Source organism: Erithacus rubecula (genome assembly GCF_903797595.1).
Source record: "Erithacus rubecula genome assembly, chromosome: 6".
Classification (NCBI taxonomy): domain Eukaryota; kingdom Metazoa; phylum Chordata; class Aves; order Passeriformes; family Muscicapidae; genus Erithacus; species Erithacus rubecula.
The window spans coordinates 26,634,047-26,656,708 of NC_136688.1; the positions used below are offsets into that span (position 1 = coordinate 26,634,047).

General features: G+C 41.1%; 1 protein-coding gene across 4 annotated transcripts in view; it reads right to left on the minus strand.

Moving 5' to 3' along the window:
* RGS6 (regulator of G protein signaling 6) overlaps nt 1-22,662 on the minus strand; it is a 261,346-nt gene that overhangs the window by 65,875 nt on the left and 172,809 nt on the right. For all 4 annotated transcript variants that reach the window (XM_079309854.1, XM_079309855.1, XM_079309853.1 and 1 more), the window contains exons 4-7: nt 8,241-8,291; nt 6,743-6,849; nt 4,446-4,497; nt 1,951-2,015 (exon numbers count right to left, since the gene is read on the minus strand). In XM_079309854.1, the coding sequence (XP_079165980.1) occupies nt 1,951-2,015; nt 4,446-4,497; nt 6,743-6,849; nt 8,241-8,291 (275 nt within the window). The remainder of the gene's footprint in view (nt 1-1,950; nt 2,016-4,445; nt 4,498-6,742; nt 6,850-8,240; nt 8,292-22,662) is intronic.

The following is a 22,662-nucleotide window of genomic DNA, read 5'->3' on the forward strand; positions in this document are numbered from 1 at the left end:
ACCACCAAGTTCATGTAACAGTTTCAGTCTGTACATATGGAGGAAAACAGTTAAACAAATGATTTACAGCTGTACTGAACTGTGATGATTTCCTTAACTGTGGCTACAAAGAAGAACAACTTGTAATTATCTGTAACACAAATTTTTGTGGGTATTTTTTTCATTAATTTTATTTTGTTTTAAATTATGTTCACATGTGCCCTCTGGAGTAAATATGCTGAAGCCAATGAAACATCACCAGCTGAAGCTGTATTTGAATTGTGCTTATATTTGACCAATTACAAAAAACCTGAATTCAACTATATAAGCTTAATCATATCATCAAGACCCTTGCTCTAATCAGTATGAACATGGGCTGAGGGACTGTCTGCAAATGCTGCAAGCTGAACCTAAAAATGAAATGTCCTTCGAGATGCTTTGTAGAGAGCTTGAAGCTCCAGGTCACTGCAGATTCCCATGGAGAAGCATTCTCATGCTCCATCTCCAAAAATGTGAGAAGGGTTGCTTCTCATTCCTGCAAGCCTATTTCTCTCACTTGTGCTGAGCTTACATCCCTTGCTGGACCTGCTTCAGCTCCCATAATGCTTAGGAAGAGTTGGTGCCATTCTTATCTGAATGTCTCTAATTAAGAGAACAAAGTTTGAATGCAGAAGTAACCTCTAATTGTGCAATGCAATATTCACAAGGAAAAAGAGAGACTGCCAAGATCTAATTATTTACCATCACTGGAGCATTGCTACTCTCAGTAGGCAACAGTGTGCAAAAGTACTTAGCCACAGCCTCACTGCATGTGTGTGGGAGTATGTGCACAGCTGAACAGTCTTTTGTTGCTTTATGATAGAACTTTGGAGTACTTACAGTTAATTGGTTGGATGTGAACAATTTTAATGGTTTTACTAATGAAATCAACAATACGCAGAAGAGAAAACTCAGCAAAAGGACATGTAAGTGCATGCAGGTTGTTATATTCCTTCCTTTGTGCCTGTTTGAGATTAGAAATCTTGGGAAGTTGGAATGCATTTCCAGGGTAGACTAGATAAGTGACAATTTTTGTATGCTCTGCACTGAAAGGACCAAATGGCACAAACACATCTCTCCATGTGCACAAATGTTCCAAAATGCAGAAGGTAAGGAAGAAGGCAAAACTTCAATCTTGGAAAAAACAAACAACAAAAACAACCCACTCTAAAATATATGCAAATATATGCAACACAAATGTTTTCATTGTAACAAACATGACCACATAAATACACTAGAACCAACTTTGTAAATAAACCCTCCAATGAAAAACTACATGTATAAAATTCTGTCTGCTATTACACTGTTGAGCAAGTAAATAGAAGAAAATCAATATGATAGAAAGTTTATACTGCTGATATTCAAAGAAATACACAGCCCTCCCCCTCCTGCCTCCATCTTCCCACTCCTCTCCACCCTGTAGCCTGACACCAAAGTTAGGGATATTTTTACGGATAGTAACTCCATATCAGAAAACATGCTCTAAATAAAGTTCAGTGGTATTTTTCATATGGCATATTGAAAATGTTCCAAGTCTAATATTTGAGAGCTTTTATAACTTAGATGTATCATCAACAATTTAATTGCCCAATGGCAGACCTGAAAATCCATCATTTTCCTGTGCTGAAATCTGCTATGCAAACCAGGAATTCCTAACTGAAAACAGGGCACCAAGCTAAACTTCTGTGTAATTTGCCCCAGTCTTGAAGGGCTCATCATACAGCAGATGCTTTAATTTGGGACACTGCAAAGCCAGGGACACTCATCAATCATGTTCTTGATGTTGTCTTCATATCAACCTTCACACAGCTTTGACAGCTAAGAAGAAGATACAGCAAAGGCTGACCCCAAAGCCCAAAATGTCAGCATTCAGTTGGCAAGCACAGCTATCCCTGCACCCCCCAGTTCACACTCTAGCAGCAGTGTACCTACGGCTTCATAATCCGCCAGCTCCAGCCTAGCTTTGTTCTGCATGGTCCGTTTGCAAAGATAGATGGCTAAGGGAGAAACAGAATGGGAAACAATTACAGACAGATTATTAGTACTAGATCTTAAAAAAAAAAAAGAAAAAAAGAAAAAAAAAAAAAAGAAAAAAGGAGGAAAAAAAGTAGTCCATAGATGGTTTGTTTTCGTTGGAAAGCAACATGAGTCAAGGAATGAGAGGACTGGACACCCAGCTGACATTGCTTACAACTAATCTCATAGACCCTAAACATCTGGGACATCTCATTTAAAAGTGATGACAGCAGATGCCAGGACCTAACAAGATGACCAAGAAAGGTACAATTGCTTCTGGGGCTGGTAAAAGAGATAGAATTAACATTTGTTCCCCTAAGCAGTTTGAGAACATGCATGCTAAAGTGATCATCCCTCCATTTCTTTTCTGCTAAGAAAAAATAAAAATAAATCAGGATATTGAAATTAAAACAGATTTATGTGACAAATTTTAAAAGTATGATCTGAGCATTTGTAAATATGCTCTATTCTCTCATTATTACATATTTCAAATGTTTAAGAGAAGCCTTGTCACATTTTGTTATAGGCAGAGGCTGCTGAAATTGATGTGGTTTGGAATTCTGAGGATCAAGATGAGCACAGCACACACCACCAAAGCAGTCCCAGGTTGCCTTCTGGGAAAGCCCCACCTGCATGTGCTAAACTCATCCCATTCCCATTAGAGGCTGAAACAAGATCCACAGCATATTCAGGGTATAGAGTCAGGTCTGAACTATTGATAGAGACCCAGTGCTACTCACAAAATTCTATTTTACACTGTTTCTGTAATTTTAGCATTCATAATATGAGCCAGTATTATGCATTGTAACCAGAGCTGACCAGTTCATTTGTATTTATGCATCTCAAGGGCAGTTCTCTCTGTAAGGCACTTTTGACACCAAATGAAGTGAGAGTCAGTTGTCTCACAATGTTTTTCCATGCAAGGCAGTGAACTGCCATTAGCAAGTTAGTTCCTCTCCTGTAAGTGGACACATGCAAATAAAAAAAAGGTATGAAGTGCTGCTGGGATTTCAGTTTCATTTGGGTCTACTGCTAGTTTGGGATTAATTCCTGGGAAGACTCCATCTGTACAGGCCTCTGATATGCAAAGTCTGATTATAAGCATATGTTAGAGGTTTCTGGGACAGATGAAAATCTGTCACTACAGGGCTCAGAGCTAATGCAGCTGAAGCTTGTCCAGCTGTGGGTCAGCTCATAGAGGCTTCATTTTGGGGTGTACTGCTCCAGTCAATGCCATTGCAGCACAATAATCTGACCGCCAAAACCAATTATTTTTCTGATACTGCAGGAAAAAACAGAAACGCCCTCTTCACACTGTTTCTCTGGTATTTACAGAATACATATTAGTATAGGGTGACTATAAAATCTGAAAATCTTTTTTGCAAATACAAAACAGCATTGTGTTTTCCCCTTAACCATTCCCACACTGGCATAAACATGTAAGTCTAGCTCATCTACAGATGAGGACTGCAAATGAGCAATCACATGACACACACCATTCCAGGCTACTTCATCACCCCAGCAAATGATTTCCAGAATCCATAATGATGAGTAATTATTACCCAGGAAAGAAAAAACCCCAAACTGATTATTCAGGGAGTGCTAAACCAATCTTAGGTTATGAGATAAAGGACTTCCAGAAGCTCCCATTTTATGACTGCACACATGGATACACTTCCTCTTCCACAGCCACACCAGGATGCAACAATTAATTTTATCATTTAACTGTGAAAGCAATGCAGTTCTGGAAGCGACAGCAATATTGCATGCAGACAGCTAAAGATAACAACACTGACATATTTTCTTTATGTATTATCCCTATCTGCAGGCACTCACATGTTTAAAACACCATGTTGCCCTTTATTAACTCATAAACCATGTTCAGTCTTCTCTTTTACTGTATCATCTGGTAATCTTAAAAAAATGGGAAAATAAGTCTGATGTCATGTATCAGAGAACTTTTAACTACGGGTTGCTGTTAGTTATGTACTGGTTTATTGATCAGTCAGATAAGTGCCCAGATGAAGTAAACTTTATTGATCCACATAACAGATTCAGCAACAGATCAGAGGATAGTCTCCCTCAAAAGCAATATTGGTATTATTTAAGATTCCCAAGAACCAGTATTCTGCTTGCCACAAATCCTGCTGAAATTAATAGGGCTATGGAAGAATGAAGGAATAGATGGCAAAATCCGGGCCCCACTGAGCACAATGGCTGCAGCTCCAGGGGGCTTGAGATGTCCCTGGGCTTCAATTTGTGCATTTGAGATGGGCACATATCTGCTCTGATGCTGCCATCTGACAAGAAACTCTGCACATGAAGAGTGTGGATGGCCAACAGTAATTATTTTAAGGGCAACTGTTTCCATCATAAATGAACTTTCTGCAATGAAACAATCATACTCTCACCATAATCTGTGTTTTCTGGTTCCCAGCAGTTTGAAGGCCAAAAGTATGGTGCCTAAGAAAAAAAAAATACACATTTTCATAATTTAAGAGATGAAAACTGATTCAGATTCAGAAAAACATTACAAATACAAAAGGAAGAATCACAAAATCTGCCACCCAGATTCTGCCCTCAGGGGAAACACTGCTACAGATTTCGGTAGAAGTGAGGATGCTGCAAAAACCTTTAATATTTCTCACTGCAGGTGAATGGAGATGCTGTAATGGAAGCACGTCTTGAGGAGAATGTCCAGTGTTCTGATAAAATTTCAGACACTGTTGCCAGCTCATCTGAATGTGGACCTCTTATCCACTATCCCCAGAACCTCCTCTTTCCCCTGGAATTCAGAGGCAACCTGAACAGATTTATTTTTTTAAGCGCATGAGAAACCTTGTGGTCTTATCTATGTGCTACACACCCCTTGCTTTTCTGGAACAGCTACCAATGTGGTTGGCAGACTACAAAACAATTTCCTTTTCAGTTGTAACAGATGGCAGGGGTCAAAATTCAGCTGTTTAGAGTCATTCTGAAAGCAGAAGTCCTGCTAAAGGTAGTGTTTTTGTTTTCTATCCTAGTCTGCATATTGCAGTTGCTACAATTAATTACAAGCTGTAACTGTGTGTGACTGCATTTCAGTTTTAACATGAATGAAAAATAATGTACTGGTGATCACACTGATGCTTTACTGATTACACATTGCTTTACTGATGCAATGCTACAGATGGGCATAGGACATTTACACACAGACTATTCCTTCCACCAAAGTACAGTGGGAAAACATGGAGGATTCCAACAATACAGGGTTCAGTGCTCCTCACTAAGTATCTTATGAACTTCAGGAGATACAGAGCTACTGTTAAAGGAGAGACTGATGTTGAGGTAAAAAGTAGCAAGAAGAGAGTAATAAAAAAGGAAGCATGATTTTTGCAGAAAAGAGCTAAGGAGGTGTGTTGGAGGAAATGGAAACAGAAAAAGAATATGCAAAAATTGTAAGAGAAGACAAGGGAAACAAAAGTCAATAAGCAGTCAGTTCCATGATGTGGTTCACACAGGCTTAAAACAAAGATAAATTAAGTTATATGAAAATGTAGCTCCTGAAAGCTGCACAGGACAAGTTCTTAGAGTTCCATTCTTCCAAAACAGAAAAAAATACAGCTAAATGGGCAACAAGTATTACTTATGCTTCTGTTGTGTCTTACCCAACAGGAGAATCAGGACTTTCAGAAAAGAAAGGGAATTGTAATGAAAAATCTGAGTCTGAGTGATGCCTTGCAACCAGAAGGTGGGGTGAGATAAGAGGACATCTGAGCTCTCCTGGGCTTCTTTTTTCACCAGGACATTGGTCACATATGATAACACAATACCACATTAGCAGTGAACATGAGCATCTGCAACATCAGGTGCAAAGAGCAGAACTGGCTTTTCAAATAAAAGCTAGAAAAGAGTAAAAAAATTTAAAGGGAGAACAGAAGAGAGGTGATAGAAAAGATAAGGGAGCTGGCTGAGATCACATAACAGAAAAAAACACAAATTCAGCCAGCAGGATGAGGCAGTAGGACTCCAAGTTTGGACTTAGTGCTTCCTCTAAAGTTATACAATCAGTTCAGAAGGAGCTGCTGCAGCACAAACACTCAGTTATCTAGCAAGTTGACAGTGGCAGATTTTGATCAGGGCATGGAACTCAAGCACAGGGTGCTTTAAAAATTCAGCACATCTGGAGGCACAGGAACACTGAGGTGTTCCCATAGATGTCCCAGTTTAGGTGATTGCCAGGGTTACACATCCTTGCAGAAGAGCCAAAGCCTTAAGCTTGCCCTCTCCCACATCAATCTGTAAGCAAGAGAAGACAAAAATTTGCGTTTTCTGATGTGCCAAAGCTTGAATGTCCAGCTCCTAAGTTTGCCCTGGTCCATTTTCCACAGGAGAATGGCAACTTAATTCTGCATCAGAGTTAGGACCTGAAAGCCATCTTCTTTCTCCTGGCTAAGTTCAAATCTGAGTAAAACAGCTGTGATCACAGGTATCAAAAATAGTCACAAGCCATAACCATTCATTTATGTAAAAAAAACCTGTAAGTCAGAAGGTAGATGAGAGTGCTTTGGGATTCTAAAGCATTTTTTTTAAGGGATTTCATAATTTCCTAGGGCTTCAATGAAGATAGCTTCAATCCCTGGCTTCATGGACCTAATGGCAGCTTAGGTGTAAAGAGTGGGTGATTTCAGCAATATTACTGCAGGGGCAGGAGAAGGTGCTCACCAACCTGAAAACGATAGAACGTCCCGTCATCTTTCAGGGTCAGGACATGGTCTGAGATTGGAAAGACATAACCCTGTGCAGCAATAAGACTTCCCAAGTGTATTGCTTCCCCTGTGAAAGAGAAAAACCAGCAGGGATGTGTCAACAAGGCATGCACCGCACATTTCTCTGCTTTCAATTGCAGCTCTGGTGATGACTCATGTGAAATCTGGTGCCCACATGCCTCTCTGTACCCCCACCACATCCCTACTTCTTCCAACCAAGCCCTGCAAAGCAGGAGTACAGAAATCAACCTTACAACACAGAAGAAGCACTACTCAAATGTTTAACCTGTTAGATTTTTGTTTACAAAATACACACACCAGTTCAGTTCTATAGTATGAACATCATTCCAAAGTACATTATCTACCAGGTGACAGCTGACAAGAAGCCTGTTCCACCAGTGAACCTCACTTGCTTCTACCAAATCCAATAAGCACCTGCAACACCAATTCATTAGCAGGGTATTTATTCATAAAGACACATCCTCACACTGCAGCATTGCCCTTTGTTACAGAAAATGTTGCAAAGGGGATTTACATATCCAAGCGCTGCCCAGGCAACCTTCCCCAGTGCAGAGGCACATCTGTGGAGATTTTCAAGCAATGCCAGCTCTCAAAAGCTGCATCATCTTTCACAGAGCTGAAAAATCCTCTGTTTGTGCACGTCTAGATAGATAACAAAGCTGTTAGCTGCAGCTGAAATTCAGATTTGGGACCTGACAGGACTCATGAGAAGATATGTGTGTATGGGATTCCCTGCTGGGTGATTCAGCACTGCCTCTATCTTGTTTTTACATGGTGAGAGTAAGGCAGCTTAAAAACTGGTAGGCGAGATTTTGGAATTTTTCCCTTTCCTGAAAAGGAAAAGAAACTTCTGGACCTGCAGATCTTTTCTTCTCCTTTTCTTAATGGGACTTCATCTACCTAAATGATTTTGGTTTCCCTGAACAGTGAACTATTTGGATTGTGCCCATGCACTGATCAATCTTTATGGCTGATTATCCATTTATCTATCTGCTGATTTATCTATTTGCTCTTTCTGATAAATTAAAAGCCATTACCAGATTCTATGGCCCTTGCCAGGAATGACACAGACACTATGTCCTGTCAGCTGTGGCTACCTTTCTTAACACCATGAAAACCTGACACTGCATTTGCCTGCTTAACCACACACATCCACCAACTTCTTTTTGAAATCTAGGAACAAAACCTAAAATCAACCAGTCTTCTCTAGGTAGCAACAGTTTCACAGACAGGCTAAAATTCCTGCAATGGTATTTCAGTGTGTTGCATAATTAGGATGCTGACTCTTAACACTCTTTTGTTTCTCCTTCTCTCCAATGCTTAAATCAATCATGTTCTTTTACTGACATTTTAGACTGCAGCAATATGTATTTACTGTCCAATGGCACACACAATACATATGGAGCACCTATTTCTCCCCAGATGTGGTCACCTTACCTGCATCCTCAATGTTGAGGTTCTTCATAAGCCACTGCACAATATCAGAACCTTAAGAAACAAATGAACAAAAAAATTAAGAAACATTAGACACCGAGACTACAGGGATTGAGTGCCCTAGAGAGAGATAACATTGAGATAGATACAGTAGAACTGGCATAAACTTTATTTCACTTTGCCTTTTATTTCCACTGAGGTTTCAGAATGTTTTTCCTTCTTGTGCCACACTGCAGCTACTTGGGTACTGACAGGTACTAAGTCCCCTGGAGCTTTTTGTGCAATAGGAGACTTGATATACCTGAAGTCAGATATTAGTCTAATGGCTCAATGTAACTGTTCTCTCCCATTTTCCTCTCTCTCTACTCAGCATACAGAGTTAAGTTGCTGCAAGCACTGTTTACCAGGAAGATGAAGCAGCATTTACTGGCATCTTACACCTGTAATCTGTAGATGTACAGAACTGAAACATCAGTCAAAAACAGACAGGAAGGTCTTGCTTATGTCAAAGGCAAGCAATGTCTTTGAGAAAGGGGTGGTATTCAGAGATGCTGTAACCACAGACCCCATGAGCAGTCACCTAGTGTGATTGCACAAACTGAATGGGGGCTGGGAAGAGTGAGCCTTTAAGATCCATCACAAACTTCATTAGGTTTTCAGGGCCCATCAGGTACAATGAAAGTTGCTGCCACTTTATAAAGAACATCAAACTCTCTAGGACTGATCCTCTGCATGTATACAACCTCTGTTTCTTGCATGGAGATCACAGGAGAGAAAAACTTGTCGCTGTTCAGTAGAAAGGTCTGTTACCAAAATACATTGTGACAAGGCAGCAAAGTTTAGTCAAATCACACACTCAGAAAGTTAGCTCATAATTAAACATAATGGTGTGTACAAGTCAGCTAACTGGAGCAATCCAAAGCCTAAGGCAATCAGCAAAGACACTTGGATACAATATGGCAAACCCATACTAAGTTATATATTCATCACAACCTAATAATGCCTGGTTGCAGACATAACACCAAGTCCTTCTCAGCATACAGTCAAATTTCAGAGAAATGTGTGCATTCACATACAGTAAGCTAATAGCCCCAGTAACATTTCATAGAATCATAGATTGGCTTGGGCTAGAAGGCACCTAAATTTACCCAGTTTCAACTCCCCTGCCATGGGCAGGGATGCCACCCACAACAACAGGCTGCTCAAAGCACCATCCAACATGGTTCAGGCTAAAAAAATCTTATTTCTGTGGAGCACTTCTGAGCTCAGACATGAACGGGACTTCAGGGAGCAACATAACCACCATGGTGATCCAGGAGAGCATTTTGCTTTCCACAGGCCCAAAGTATCATGATGTGCCACAGGGAGAGACAAGAGGCACTGCTAGAGCCCCAGGTCCCTGCAATTATCTGCAGGTCTGCTCTCCCACACAGGTGAAATTCCCATTAAAAACATGAGCTCTACTCCACACAGAACACACACTCCACACAGCAGCTCCCACTCCCCTGACAATAGAAGCTGATCCAGAACACTACAAAGAGCACCAGTAAACCCTCTTCAGTCAGGCTTCAGCAGCAGGCAGCAATATGGACCTGACCCACCTCATTCCCCATCCAAGGCGAAACATTTTTCACCCAAACTCATTTTTCATGAAACTCATTTGACCCAAGGTGAAACAACAGACCTGTCCCCAGCAGGGAATCAGCAGGGCTCCTGAAGATCACGGAAGAATCGGATTTCACTGAAATACTGGGTAAACAGATGTGATCAACAAGCAGCAGCTGAGTATTGTCTCAACCTGACTTGAAGGTATCACATACTAAAGGACCAATTTCACCATCCTGTATTCTCAGCAGTACAATCATTCTCCACACCTCCCAGCTTCACCTAGGAGCATTTTCAGTTCCATTATCCTATTTGGAAAGTTATTCCAGAATTCTTTTTTTTTTTTTTAAATAGATTGAACTCTTTCTGTGACTTCACAACCTAAGTTTGTTAATGTGCAATTTATATGCATTTTATAACTGCATTATTATTGAAGGAAAATAGTGATTGTTCTTCCTTGGCAGTTTCTCCTGAGTGTTTCTATAGAGGGCTGGCACTTTGTCTCTCACCTCCATCTCATTAAACCAACTCAACTCTTCCTATATCCTCTTAAGGTGGTCTCTCCCTATACTTCACCATTCAGCAACTTCTCAAATTTAAATCAACTTCTTTGCACTGAGCTCACCAAAACTGCAGTTGGTACCTTGCAGAACAGCAAACCAATGCCTCTGGTAATGGTGCCAGCACTCTCTTCTCTACTAGAACTACCTTGCCAGACGCATCCTGGGGTCATGTCATTTTTTGAACAATAAATTTATTCAGAAAAATATGCACAAAATTATCCACTAAATGAGAAGGCATCTAGTGAACACTGTTAGCTGAATAACATATGGAGAATATGTTCGGAGCCATGTTGTTTTGACAAGTTTGTTAATAAAATACTCTATTTTATAAACATGGGTGTTCCCTTTTACCTTTTACAAAACCAAAATATTTTGAAGACAGAGCACAACATTTATGGTTGGAACACTAATTCAAGGAGATTCAGACTGCAGTGCTTCTGTATTGTTAGAAACAAAAATCTCGCAAAATGCTGTCTTGGTTCCAGTGAAATCAGAATTTTTCTTGGTTTTTCAGTTCATCCCCCGAACAAAAAAAATCCACTGTTTCTCCTGACTTTGGTGTTTGGTTACAGGCTTGCAGTGATCTCTTAGACATTGTATTCCCAAGTGATGTGAGAGCTGACACCTGACAATCATCTACAGTATTGCATCACTTTGCTCACAGGAGGTGAAGAGCTTTCTGAATGACCCCTTTCCAGATGTACAGGAACACTTAGCTCCTTACTTAGGACTAAGTCCCACCCCATTTTTACACAGAATGATCATGTCCCAGCTCTAGGACACTTCTGAGGAATCTATCCAATTTCCATCAAACAACACAGAAAAATTCAAGTAAGGCTAAAAGCTGGTTCTCCAGTCTCTCACCCCTCATAAGAAAGGTTTAAAGGGGCAAGGAAACTGAAGGCACTGACTCAAACAGAACTCCTGTGATCAGCCACTCCAGAATATAAGCAGCACTTGAGATCAGGAATTTTAATTTGTCTCTGTTAAAAACATGAAGTCATTCCTGAATGCTGCCAAGAGCCTGGAAGATGTTATAGCTGTTCTCCAGTTGTCCTGAGGCAGACAGATTATCTTTCTGCTGAGCTTGCTGAACCATTATTTATCACCTGCCAAGACTGATTACTCACCCTTGGGACAATGACAAGTCTTTCCTTCCTCTGTTAATTACTGTCATCGTTAATAGCCATGTCACTAATTAATATTCAATCATAATGAAAACTCTTTACTATCATCTCCCATAACACCTTCAGTTTTTAGGGTTACCCTTATACATTGGCTTTGCATTTGCTTGTAGCCATTTTTATCTGCAACCTACTTTTGTCCATCTAGAAATAGTACTCATGCCCTTCTTCAAATGAGAAAATTTAGGTTTATCCTTCTAACACACAGTGAAGATTTGAGTGACTCCTTTACAACACTGTCATCTGCCAGACCAAGACAAAGATACTTCCATCTGTAAATTTTCCAGAAAACATGATCTTCACCTGTCCTTTAGATTAAGCCTGGTGGATGGTCCTCAAGTAATTCAACTTCCAGAAAAGGTATTTTCTCACATTTCACAAGCTCTTTCAGAGGACACCCAAGGAAAACCCTTGACTCTGACCTGTTCCCACTGTGCACTAACAGGGCATTTGGAATCTTCTGAAAACAAATAGTTGGGCATATTTTCATAACAGGAAGTGCTACTGAATTCAGGTAGAGGAACAGCTTCCATCTTCTCTGTGCTCATCTCTATACATCTAGATTTCCTCTGAGTCACAATGCTCAGTTCAAGAACAGCCAACATCCTTTGAACACCAATTTCCTCCTCATCTATAATGAAACATTTAGTTTTGCCTTAGGCTCTTCTTTGAAGCTGAAGTTGCTTAACACCAACAGAACACCTGCATTTCTACATGCACACATATTCACAATGGCCACTTATCCAGCTACGTGTTCAGAGACAGACCAGCAGTTTTATCTTTATTGCTATTTTCTACATTTTCTTTCCAGCCTCAGTGACCCCATAACAGTACTTAGTGTTCTCTGCTGGCCATTGCCTGCCAACATGACAAATGAATGGTAAGACACTTGAAAGATAAATTTTAAAAATTCACAAGGTGTGAGGCCATCAGCAAGATACAGTTGGTGAGGTGAGTCACCACTCCTGTATTTGATACCTTATCTACTCAACCTACATTGTTCTACCTCTTCCAGAAAATGTAGAAAGATTTGCCCATTTTTCACATGCTGAAATGACAAAGGCAGACAGGACAATGCACAATTCTCCCACTGTTTCTAAAGATCTGCTGCCTGGAGTGGAGTCTGTACCTCTGGTTCTGAGTAAAGGAGGCAGGACCACTGCGGTCTGCTCGTCACCCATGGATTAACATGTTCCTGACAATGCACACACACATGTATATGGACACAAATAAAACATACAGGAGTATTTCTGAAACCTCAGCAAATGCGTGCATCTTTATTTTTCTTTCTGGGCCTGGAAAGAACTTTTTTTCCACTGTGTCCTGAGATCACAGAGCTAACAAGCACTGATAACTGGAGCTCTACATGGATTTGACATCTCGTGTGGCCACATGTGGCACCAGTGACCGAGGACTAAAGTTTGTCATGTCTCATGGGACTTGTAAAGCTGAGCCCTGACCACTGGGTGCCACCAGCTGATGGGGTGGGATATCCTGGATCTCAGACCATTCACAGCCTCACACTGCACTGACAGATAGCATCACTGAAGCAAGTGAGGTCTTAAAAACATTTAAAAATACCACTTGATCATAACATGAGGGAATATGTTGTACATACCCGTCTACAGATGATTGCTTGGTTATTTCCTGTCTTTTTGGTATTACTGTAACTCTAATATTCTCTGAACGTATTTTTGATAGTTTAAAAAAATATTAAATACTTTTGTGTGGCAGGAGGAGTTTTTTGGTGTGGTGGGGATAGGTTTTTTGTTTTGTTGTGTTTTTCCCATGAAAAATGTAAACTGTTCAGCTGCTTCCTATACCTTATCTACACACTCCGTGGGCAAACAAGCCGTGTGTCTGGTCTCTGATGTCAATCACCTCCAAACTCAGTCTAGACAGTCTTTTGCTGAAAGGGTAAAAATATGCTCCCCTTCCTGTCACTTCATTCTTGAAAACAGATGAACTCATTTTAGCACCAAATTTTCCAAACAATTTGCTCCTGAACACAGAACAACCTTTAAATAGTTCTGTAAGAAAAGCAAGATAAAAAAAAAAAAAATACAAGCAGTTGAAATGACATAAAAATACATGCACAGGTGTACAAGCAGACACTCAAGCTGCTGTTTGTGCTGCCAGTCATGGCAATCACACTATTAAATGAAAATAATGTCTTGGGTCCCTTCCCCAGCAGTTCTGAGTCCTTGGTAAATCTAGGACTAAAAGGTTAATTATCCCCATTTTTGCCGCTGGTCTTGCAAAAATAAACAAATTAACATCCCCCATGATAAAGGGCAAAATGATTTAATACAAAATTTCTCAAGGCCTTTAGCACTCTGTGCTACAATTTTTCTTACAGCGAGCCCCCCCACTGACACCCACAGTTATTTCAGCTAAGTTGGAAGTACAGACTACTGCTCACAGTAGGGATTTAACACAAAGCAACAATTTTTATGGTAAAGGAAAAAAGAGGAACATCTAGGTCTCTCTCTAGTATTCTCTTACAAATATTGAGGAATTGCTTTATAAAATTTACCTACAATGAGTACATAAATAAATACCAATGCCAACTAAAAAAATATCTCAGCAGTTGACTCAGAAAATGTGGTAATTGCAGCTCTCCTTCATCAGCATGTGGTAATTGCACCACTCAGTGTCAGCAAGGAGCATCATCAAAGCTACAACAGCTTAAGGAGCATCATCAAAGCTACAACAGCTCAGAGCTTCTAGCAATAGCAGTTTTCCTTTATGTTACACTCACTTTAAATCTTGTTTGTGAATTATTAACAACCATAACCAGCAGGAGTGTTACCCCTTTTTGATCAAAGCAGCCAAAATTTCTAAGGGGTCTTTTTGTTTATTGTAAACTTGAGAGCTTGAATTTACAATTTATTTTTCTTCTAATAAATAAAAATTGAAAACACAGTACTCTATGTGAAGTAAGAATGAGGTTTGGGGGGAAGGTAGAATACAGAATTTGAAAGATGGAGATGTAGAATTTCAAAATCCAAATTCCTGTGTACTTTCAACCCTGCTAATACCTCCTTCCTCTGACCTGCTATTCAGAGGGACTTTTGCCTTCTCATCACATTGGCCAGGCTACCAAAGTACACACTCCCCCACAATGCAGACCTATAGAGGGAGATTTTCACTCGAATCAATAAATGACACGATGGTGCAGAGCTCTGTGTGGGCTAATTCACCCAGGTAACAAAGATAAATTAGATCTTAAGATCTCAGAGATACCACAACCAGACTTCTTTCCTTCCAAGGCTGCCCATTTAAAAGTAGCTCAGGCAGCTTTACAAGGCACAAAGGAAGTAGCAGGCAAGCCTGAGGACACTGCAATAGCCTCCCATCACCAACACCCAGAAGCAGGCAGCCATGCTGAAGGATGCCACTCACTGAGAGCCCTGGATTTAAAATGATTGCTCGGCAGTGGTGTCAGTAAGGCTGAGTTAGCAAACCTCTTAATGGATGCACAGTTAATCCCAGGGAAAGAGGTCTGCCAGGACAGCTTAAACCAGGTCCTCAACTGGAAAAAAAGCGATACCAGCAAAAGGTCTTTTTCCAGTTGACCTGCCCAGCTCACAAAGGGGTTGGTGTTACACCAGCCTTGGTGTTGTTCTTACTGCACTTTGACAGAGCTGTGTCACATCAGCCCAGCCCTCACACCCTGACACTTGGCACTTCTGACCCTCGCTGGCCTTTGCCCACACTGAGAGATGCCAAGGTGTTACCTAACCACAGGGGCAGCCACACATTGACTTGTCCTAAACACCCCTCACCTGACTTGGAGCCCTTGAGCTGTCATCATGTCTGGGCTGCCTAAAGACAGCCCTGACATCAACAAACATGCTGGTAAACCCAAATGCATGTGCCCTCTGGAATCCAGGATATTAAATCCCCACTGCTGTTGCTTCACTGGGCTAGAATTCGGCTTAAATTAGAGATATACCATGTTACCTGTGCCCAAATCATATTCTCTCCTCAAATACAACTCATATCAAATTGCTGTTACTATGATTATGGGAGGAAATTGCAAAACAAAAAGAACTAGCAGTTCCACACTTCATGTCACTCAAACCCATACCTCCTATAACACCCACATAAGATGAGCCTTGAGAGCCCTTACAGAGGTGTACAAGAGGCAGGAAAGTGGTGCCTTGCACTCCCAGCAGCACCAGTAGCAGAATTTTGCAGTAGCATCTGAAATTACCACCTTTTATAAATCACTAAGAACTGTGGATGCGTTGAGATGCACCTGTACACCTACAATTGCTCATAAATTTCCAGCTGCTCTGCCTTTGCATTACTCAGACAACTGAAGTGGCGCATACAGCTTAGCAATTTGGCTCTCTGCCATATAGTAGTGTTTAGGCTCTGTTCCTCACATTGTCAGAATGATTTGGCAACAAAACAGCAAAGGAAGCAACTCTGAGCACTGCTGGAATTGAGGCTTTTGAAGATTCCTGTGTCAGATCTTGTTAGGGATGAAACATTTTTACTTCTATTCAATTCATGTGCACACCCTTTAAATCAAAGGCAATGCTTCTGTCATTCCAATCATATATTAATATTTTTAATAGCTCATTTCCTTCTCCAGGAAACAAGAAAATTGATAAAACGTAGAAGATGACTGGTGTGTTTCAGCATGTGACTATCAGGTCACTTCACACCACATCCTCATTCACAAACTGAATTTCAAAGGCTGTTGTATCAAGGTCCTCCTTTCCCTCACCAGTGTTATAACAGTTTCCCTACAAAGGTGTAAATGTCACCGAGTGGTGCAAGACAGCAAAGTGCTCTGAAAGCTGTAGCATTTTAATGACTTTGGCACAATATTTATTTACTAAGACATCTGGAATTGTAGTATTCCCTATGCCAGATTTCTATGAATTTCAGCAGTAATCCTGTTTGCAAAAGTCAATTTTTAGATCTAGAGAGCCCTGGCCACAACAGATCTCTCCCAGGATCACACACTTCTGTGTTAACTGCAGCAACATGATCATCTGTCATCTCAATTACAGAGAAGGGTAGTTACCTTCATCAAATTCTCTAAGAAAGCCACTTCCTCATGACACATTGCCACCTGTTTTTCCCCCTTATGCTCTTCAGGAAAGGTTGAGAACCACACACAGTGTTTGCAGTGATGCAGTAACAGTCGCATTACCTGGAAAATTAAATGACCCAATGCCTGTAACTCCCTTCCCTCCAGGAGTTCGTTGTTCTTAAAATAAAACAATCAATATTGTTCTGCTTTCCCACCCCTTTTCCTGCTAGGTCTTTCATTTAATGCTGGCTGCCCTGGAGTGCAGCTGGCCTCACTGGAGCTCTGTACTGGTGCAGCAGTCAATCAGAGACAATTCTCCAGCAGGATTAAGGTAGCAAAGGCAATTTCTTTTAATCAAGGGTAATGCCAAATAAATGACAACTCTCTGTATATGCAGACAATTTACTCAGTGACATGAAAAACAAAGAGACAATATTGACACTAACAGTAGAGGGTGTATTTTAAACAGGACTCCTTAAGCCATGTGTTAAAGGGACTTCTAGTGACAAGGAGCAGCTGATGCAGCTGATTTTAGCTTGTTCCTGCAGTTCAGATTTGGGAGGAGATATATAGCAGGGGGAATTCTAAATGTGCAGAAGAATTTAATGATGACACTGAAGCAATCAAAAGCAAAAATCTGTTAGCCACAAATAACAAGTTCAAAATAGGTAAATTATTTGTGCTTTCTTATATTTGATTGATTTCACAAGGAGGTGCATAGTGCAAACAGTAAATATGGCAATCATAATTTCTTAAATACCTATATTTAAAAATTACATTTCCTGCCTGGTAAACCTTTGAAGTTTATTTTACCAAATAACCTCTGAAAGCAAGAAGCATTTTGAAAAGCTGAAAGCTGCATTGAACTGCTACCATTCAGTTTAGATAATTGATTCCAATTTCAAAACACCATTTATCTGTCTATGAATTTTAGAAAGCATTTTTGTTTTCATTCTAAGATAGAGAGAATCTAGCAAAATATTTTCCTTCTTTTTTTTTTTCTTTTTTTTTTTTTTTTTTTTTCCCTTTGAAACCAATATTTTATTTAACTCCTTTTGATGCAAGTATGGGTTTGGAGTTGAAAAAGCTAATGAGCTGGTCCAAAGCAGCAATGATTTCTGCTAGCAACAGGTTCTGGAAGTGGGATGGGCACCGTTGTGTATTTGGTTGCTACCCAAGCACAAAGCTCAGACTTTTTAAAGCCAAACACTGTGTAGGGAGCCTTGATCAGAGCAGCTCTTTTGTTCTAGAGAGCTTTGTGGTGCAACACCTGCCAGCAGTGGGACAAGGCTGACAGTGCTGCTGCTTCCCTACTGCCATCCAACAGTGCCCTGGTCTGACACCCAGCATCTTCACTCCTTTCTGGAAATCTCATGAGCATCAGGGTAAGGGTTTTACCACCCCCACAGGCTCCTGACAAACCCAGTCTGGTTTGGCTCTCTAGAAATATATCTGTGAGCACATCAGCTGCTCTGTGCACTCTGGATTCGGCCATGTCCTGCTGAGTGTTGGCAGGAACAACCTCAGACCTTAAAGTGCTCCTCACCAATTTGCCTGGGCAGATGGCCACAGAACAGCCTCCTAGTGCAGCAAAACGCATGAATGCTCAAAATTCTTTCGATGTAAAGCAAGAGCTTTTTCTTAGGCCAGCAACACTGTGTTCTGTAAGGTCTTGCCAAGTATTTTCATTCATCAGAAGTTCTGGGAAAGAACTCCTAAAATACTAACAAAGAGTAGTTTCACGAGTGACTGTAGAAACTAGAACAATTTAAATACTCTAGGAAAAAAAAAAAATCTTCCCGTAAACATGAAGAAGAAAATGAGGAGCAAAGACATGTGCCGGCACGGCCGGCTCGGGTTTGGGTGCAGCGCCGCGGGGCCGCGCCAGGGGGCGCTGCGCCAGCACCCACGGCCGCGGCGGGAGCGCGCGGCGCGGCCACGGACTGCCCAGGCTGGACCCCGGGGTGAGCACAGCGCTGGAAACCCGCTTCCCAAAGCTCCGGGCACCGCCACCGCACTGCCCCACCTGGGTGTTACCGCAAACCAACGCTTATTGCCAGGAAAACAAACCTTTCCTAGTGTTACTAACATTCTTCCAATGATTTCAGGTCATTCTCACTTCAGATCACCTTCACATTTAAAATGCATATCGCTCCCTCCCTCGTTTCACCTTTTGTTCATCCTCCCTCCTCCTTGCCCCAAATCCCGCTGGCAGGCTGAGCTCATCCCGCATCCCTCCCGGTGGCAGCCGCGGGGCTGGGCTGCGGCAGGGCCGGGCGGACCGCGGCCGGGAGAGGGTGGTGTTGGCCAGGGAATGGGAGGTGCTGGTGCTCCCGGGGAATGGGAAGCAGCGCCGGGGACGCGCCCTCCCCAGCGTGTGTCCGGGCACAGGTATCTATCTATCTGCCTGCCGAGCAAAGCCGCCCGCTGCCGGCTCCCCGGGATGTGCCGCTGGAAAACCAGACGGAGCGCGCACCCCTCTTCAAGTGCAGCTCAAAGGATGTTTCTGATTTCGGAGTAAGGAGAGCAAACACAGTCCAGGAGGAAAGGAGAGGGGACAGTCCTGTCCTCTCCACATCCCGGGAGACATACGGGAGACAGAGAGAGGAACGCTGTGTCCACTGAAGCCACTCGCAGGGAAGAGAAGGGAGAGGAAAAGGCAATGAAGACATAGAATTGCAATAAAACAGCAAAACACAACCGGTCACACCACCAGGTTGTATCTGAAAACAGGCATGCAAAGGCAGAGCAGAGGAATACCTTCCTTATCTTCCGCTTATTTTTCACTTTCACCCCAGGACTACGTGCTCAGGAGGAACACATTCAGATATGCGATGTACTCTTTTTCCTCAACAAGTCATCAGCATCTTGCACCAAGGCCCCGAGAAAGATGACAACAAAGCAGACACAGCATTTGGGTCACTGTACCATGGCCTGGGAGAACTGCCAAGCAGTCACTTGTCCCAGCACAGCCAGCTCCCAGAACAAAGGCAGGTGCACGTGGAAACATGTGCAGGACAGAGCAAGAATGCTGAGCATTTTACTGATCTTGCCTTTTATAAACATCTTTACTTGTGTTGTACTGGGGAGGAAAAGGCAAAGCCTGGATATAAAAAGAAAACTCATATGGCTGAAAATCTGTAATCTGAATAATCTTTCGTTCTCCCATCTAAATAGGTTAACCACCCAAAAGGGTTAAAGCCATGACCTTATGAATTAAACTGAATCAAGAGAGTGGAAATGTAAACAGCGAAAGGTACAGAATGTATTGAGGAACAGAAGTTTTGAAGAAAAAATAAATTTTGGAAGTATTACAGCAAATTTGTCTGCAAAGCAATGCAATAGAAACAAAGTCAGATCCAAAAAGAGATCATGTTAAACTGAGGGGAAAAAATTATAAAGAAGTCTCTTCTGTCTAACAAAATGTTTTGTCACATAGAAGCAGGCAGTAAAAATTATATAAAAATACAGGTATCCATGGCTTTGTATACTCATATAGTGCCTCCTCAGGACACAACTTAGAGATTAGTTGCTGGGATGTTCATTGTATGGTCCCCTCTGCAAGAACAAGCAGGAAAATGATGTTTGGAGCATTTGGGATCAGAAATCTCACTGTACAAAAAGCAAGGTAACTAAATGACACCAGATTAAGTGGAAGAATAGTGAATACATGTATATTGTTGTGAATACTACATGTATCTCACAACAAATTACTCTTTAGAAGGCCATATAAAATTTTTACAGGTTAAATTAGCTCTAACACAGAAAAGGCATCTTAAGTGGCAGTATATTTTTCTGTGAAAAATAAAATTACCAAGTCTGAAACCCAGAGTCATACTGGAAGAGAACTGTCTTTCCTCCTCCTCCACACAGTAATGTGTGTAGGATAACTCTGACCACACCTCATATTCCTTGGTTTAAAATTGCCAAGTTTCTTCAGACAATTGCAAGGCTGGCTATGCCTTCTCCTCCGTGTTGTATCCAGAAATTTGAGTATTGTACCAACTGCACTGCTAATGGCACTGTCATAACTCTGATGAAGCCAGCTGCAAGCTTGCCAGGTCACTCTTTACAACCACAGTACCTCACAAGCTCAGCAGATCCTGTCCAACACAGTGATTTATTCTGAAATAAATTTCTCAGCCTGTTCACACTCTGTTAGTTTATGCTGCACATACAGAGGCAAGTTAGAAGGGAGAAGGAGTAGTAGAAGTCAATGGAGAAAATATACAAGAAGCAAGACAACAAGCCTGTAAAAAAAGGCCCAAGGAATAAGAATATAGATGTTGAAAACAATGACAGGTATGAAAAATAAGTTGCACTTCCAAAACCTAAATGGGCAAATGCTAATCTAGGATATGTGAACACACTTTCCACTGAATTCTGTAACAGTCCATACATATACCTGAACGTGAAACATAAAAACATGGAAAGTTCTTTTCTGCTACTAGATGTACCTGAACTTCATAAGGGATATTCAAACTTCCGTTCTGGTACATTTTTGTACGGCTTGGGAAAGAACAAATAGAATATTCCTGATGGACAAATACATGGCTTAAGAAAGTGTAATGTCCTTTAGGAGGGCTGTAAAGATTAATGAATTGTTGTTTGCTTAACCCTGTGAAAACAAAAAATGCCTTGCAACTTCATGGTGTTGAACATTATTGCAAATTCCTGCCAATAAAGTCCCTCAGTCCTACTCTCCTGTGCAGAATCTCTGCTCTGTGAAGGCTCATTTCTGGTTTTACTTTCACAGGCTGAAACCTGTCAGCGCTATGCAAATTTTGCTAACACTATTATCAGAGCAAACTGCAGCAGGTTCCAAGGCAGGTAACTCAGAGTATTGTTTCCAACTCAACAGAACTAATGGAGAGAGCAGTATTTACATTCTGTTGCCAGCTAACTCCCAGACTGTCTTGTGCAAACATGATCAGACTACAACCAGGTCATGCAAATTTCAAACCAAGGACCCAATCAAGTTAACAGCTTCCCTGCATTGACCACACTTGCTGCAAAACCCAAGCAAAGGCTGCAGATTATGGTTAAACCAACAATTTGCTGCCTGGAGCCGGTCTGACGAGAGAAGAGGTTAAAGTAAAAGATGATATTTGCTTCCTAAAGTCATGAGGGTGTCTTTTATGCATTTAAATTTGAAAACACAGAGAGAGTCATGTCACAGATGTGGAGATGACAGCCTTATAAAGTGCAGTACAGCATGACAAATTATTGACCTACTTCTTAAAGAAACTTCTCTAATGCCAATGACTCATCCTCATCCTTCAACACACCCCCCCATATCCAGCATTATAAGATACAATCAATATCTCCAGCTTTCCCTCAATGTCACTATAAATAAAAAAATCTTTCTTCAAATTACACTTATGAAAGCCCAGAACACAGAACTGACTGTGTTTCCGCCAGAGATACTTTTGTTATTGTGACTTTAACTCTCCTTTTATTTAGGCCTAGATATTAAAACTACTTGTCTTAGCAGGTCTTGTGAGTCCGAGTCTGAAGTCTGCTCTTGTGAGGCTTCACTAAGACTATCAGTTCACAGAAAAAAAAAAAAAAAAAGGAAAAGAAAAGAAAAGAAAAGAAAAGAAAAGAAAAGAAAAGAAAAGAAAAGAAAAGAAAAGAAAAGAAAAGAAAAGAAAAGAAAAGAAAAGAAAAGAAAAAAAAAGAAAAGAAAAGAAAAGAAAAGAAAAGAAAAGAAAAGAAAAGAAAAGAAAAGAAAAGAAAAGAAAAGAAAGAAAAAAAAAAGATGGGTCTGCCATGGCTGACCAAGGCTGAGCCAACCAGTGGAGGTGGTAGTGTCTCTGGGATAAGGCTATTAAGAGATTTGGGCTTATAAATTCAGTTAATTTCCCCAAGCTGAGTCTGTTTTGCCCATGACAGTCACTGGTGGATGTTCTCTCCCTGTCCTGATCTTGGCCTGTGAGACTTTTGTTGTATTTTCTCTCTCCTGTCCAGCTAAGGAGGAGGAATGATGGTGCATTGGTGGACACCTGGTGTCCAGCCAG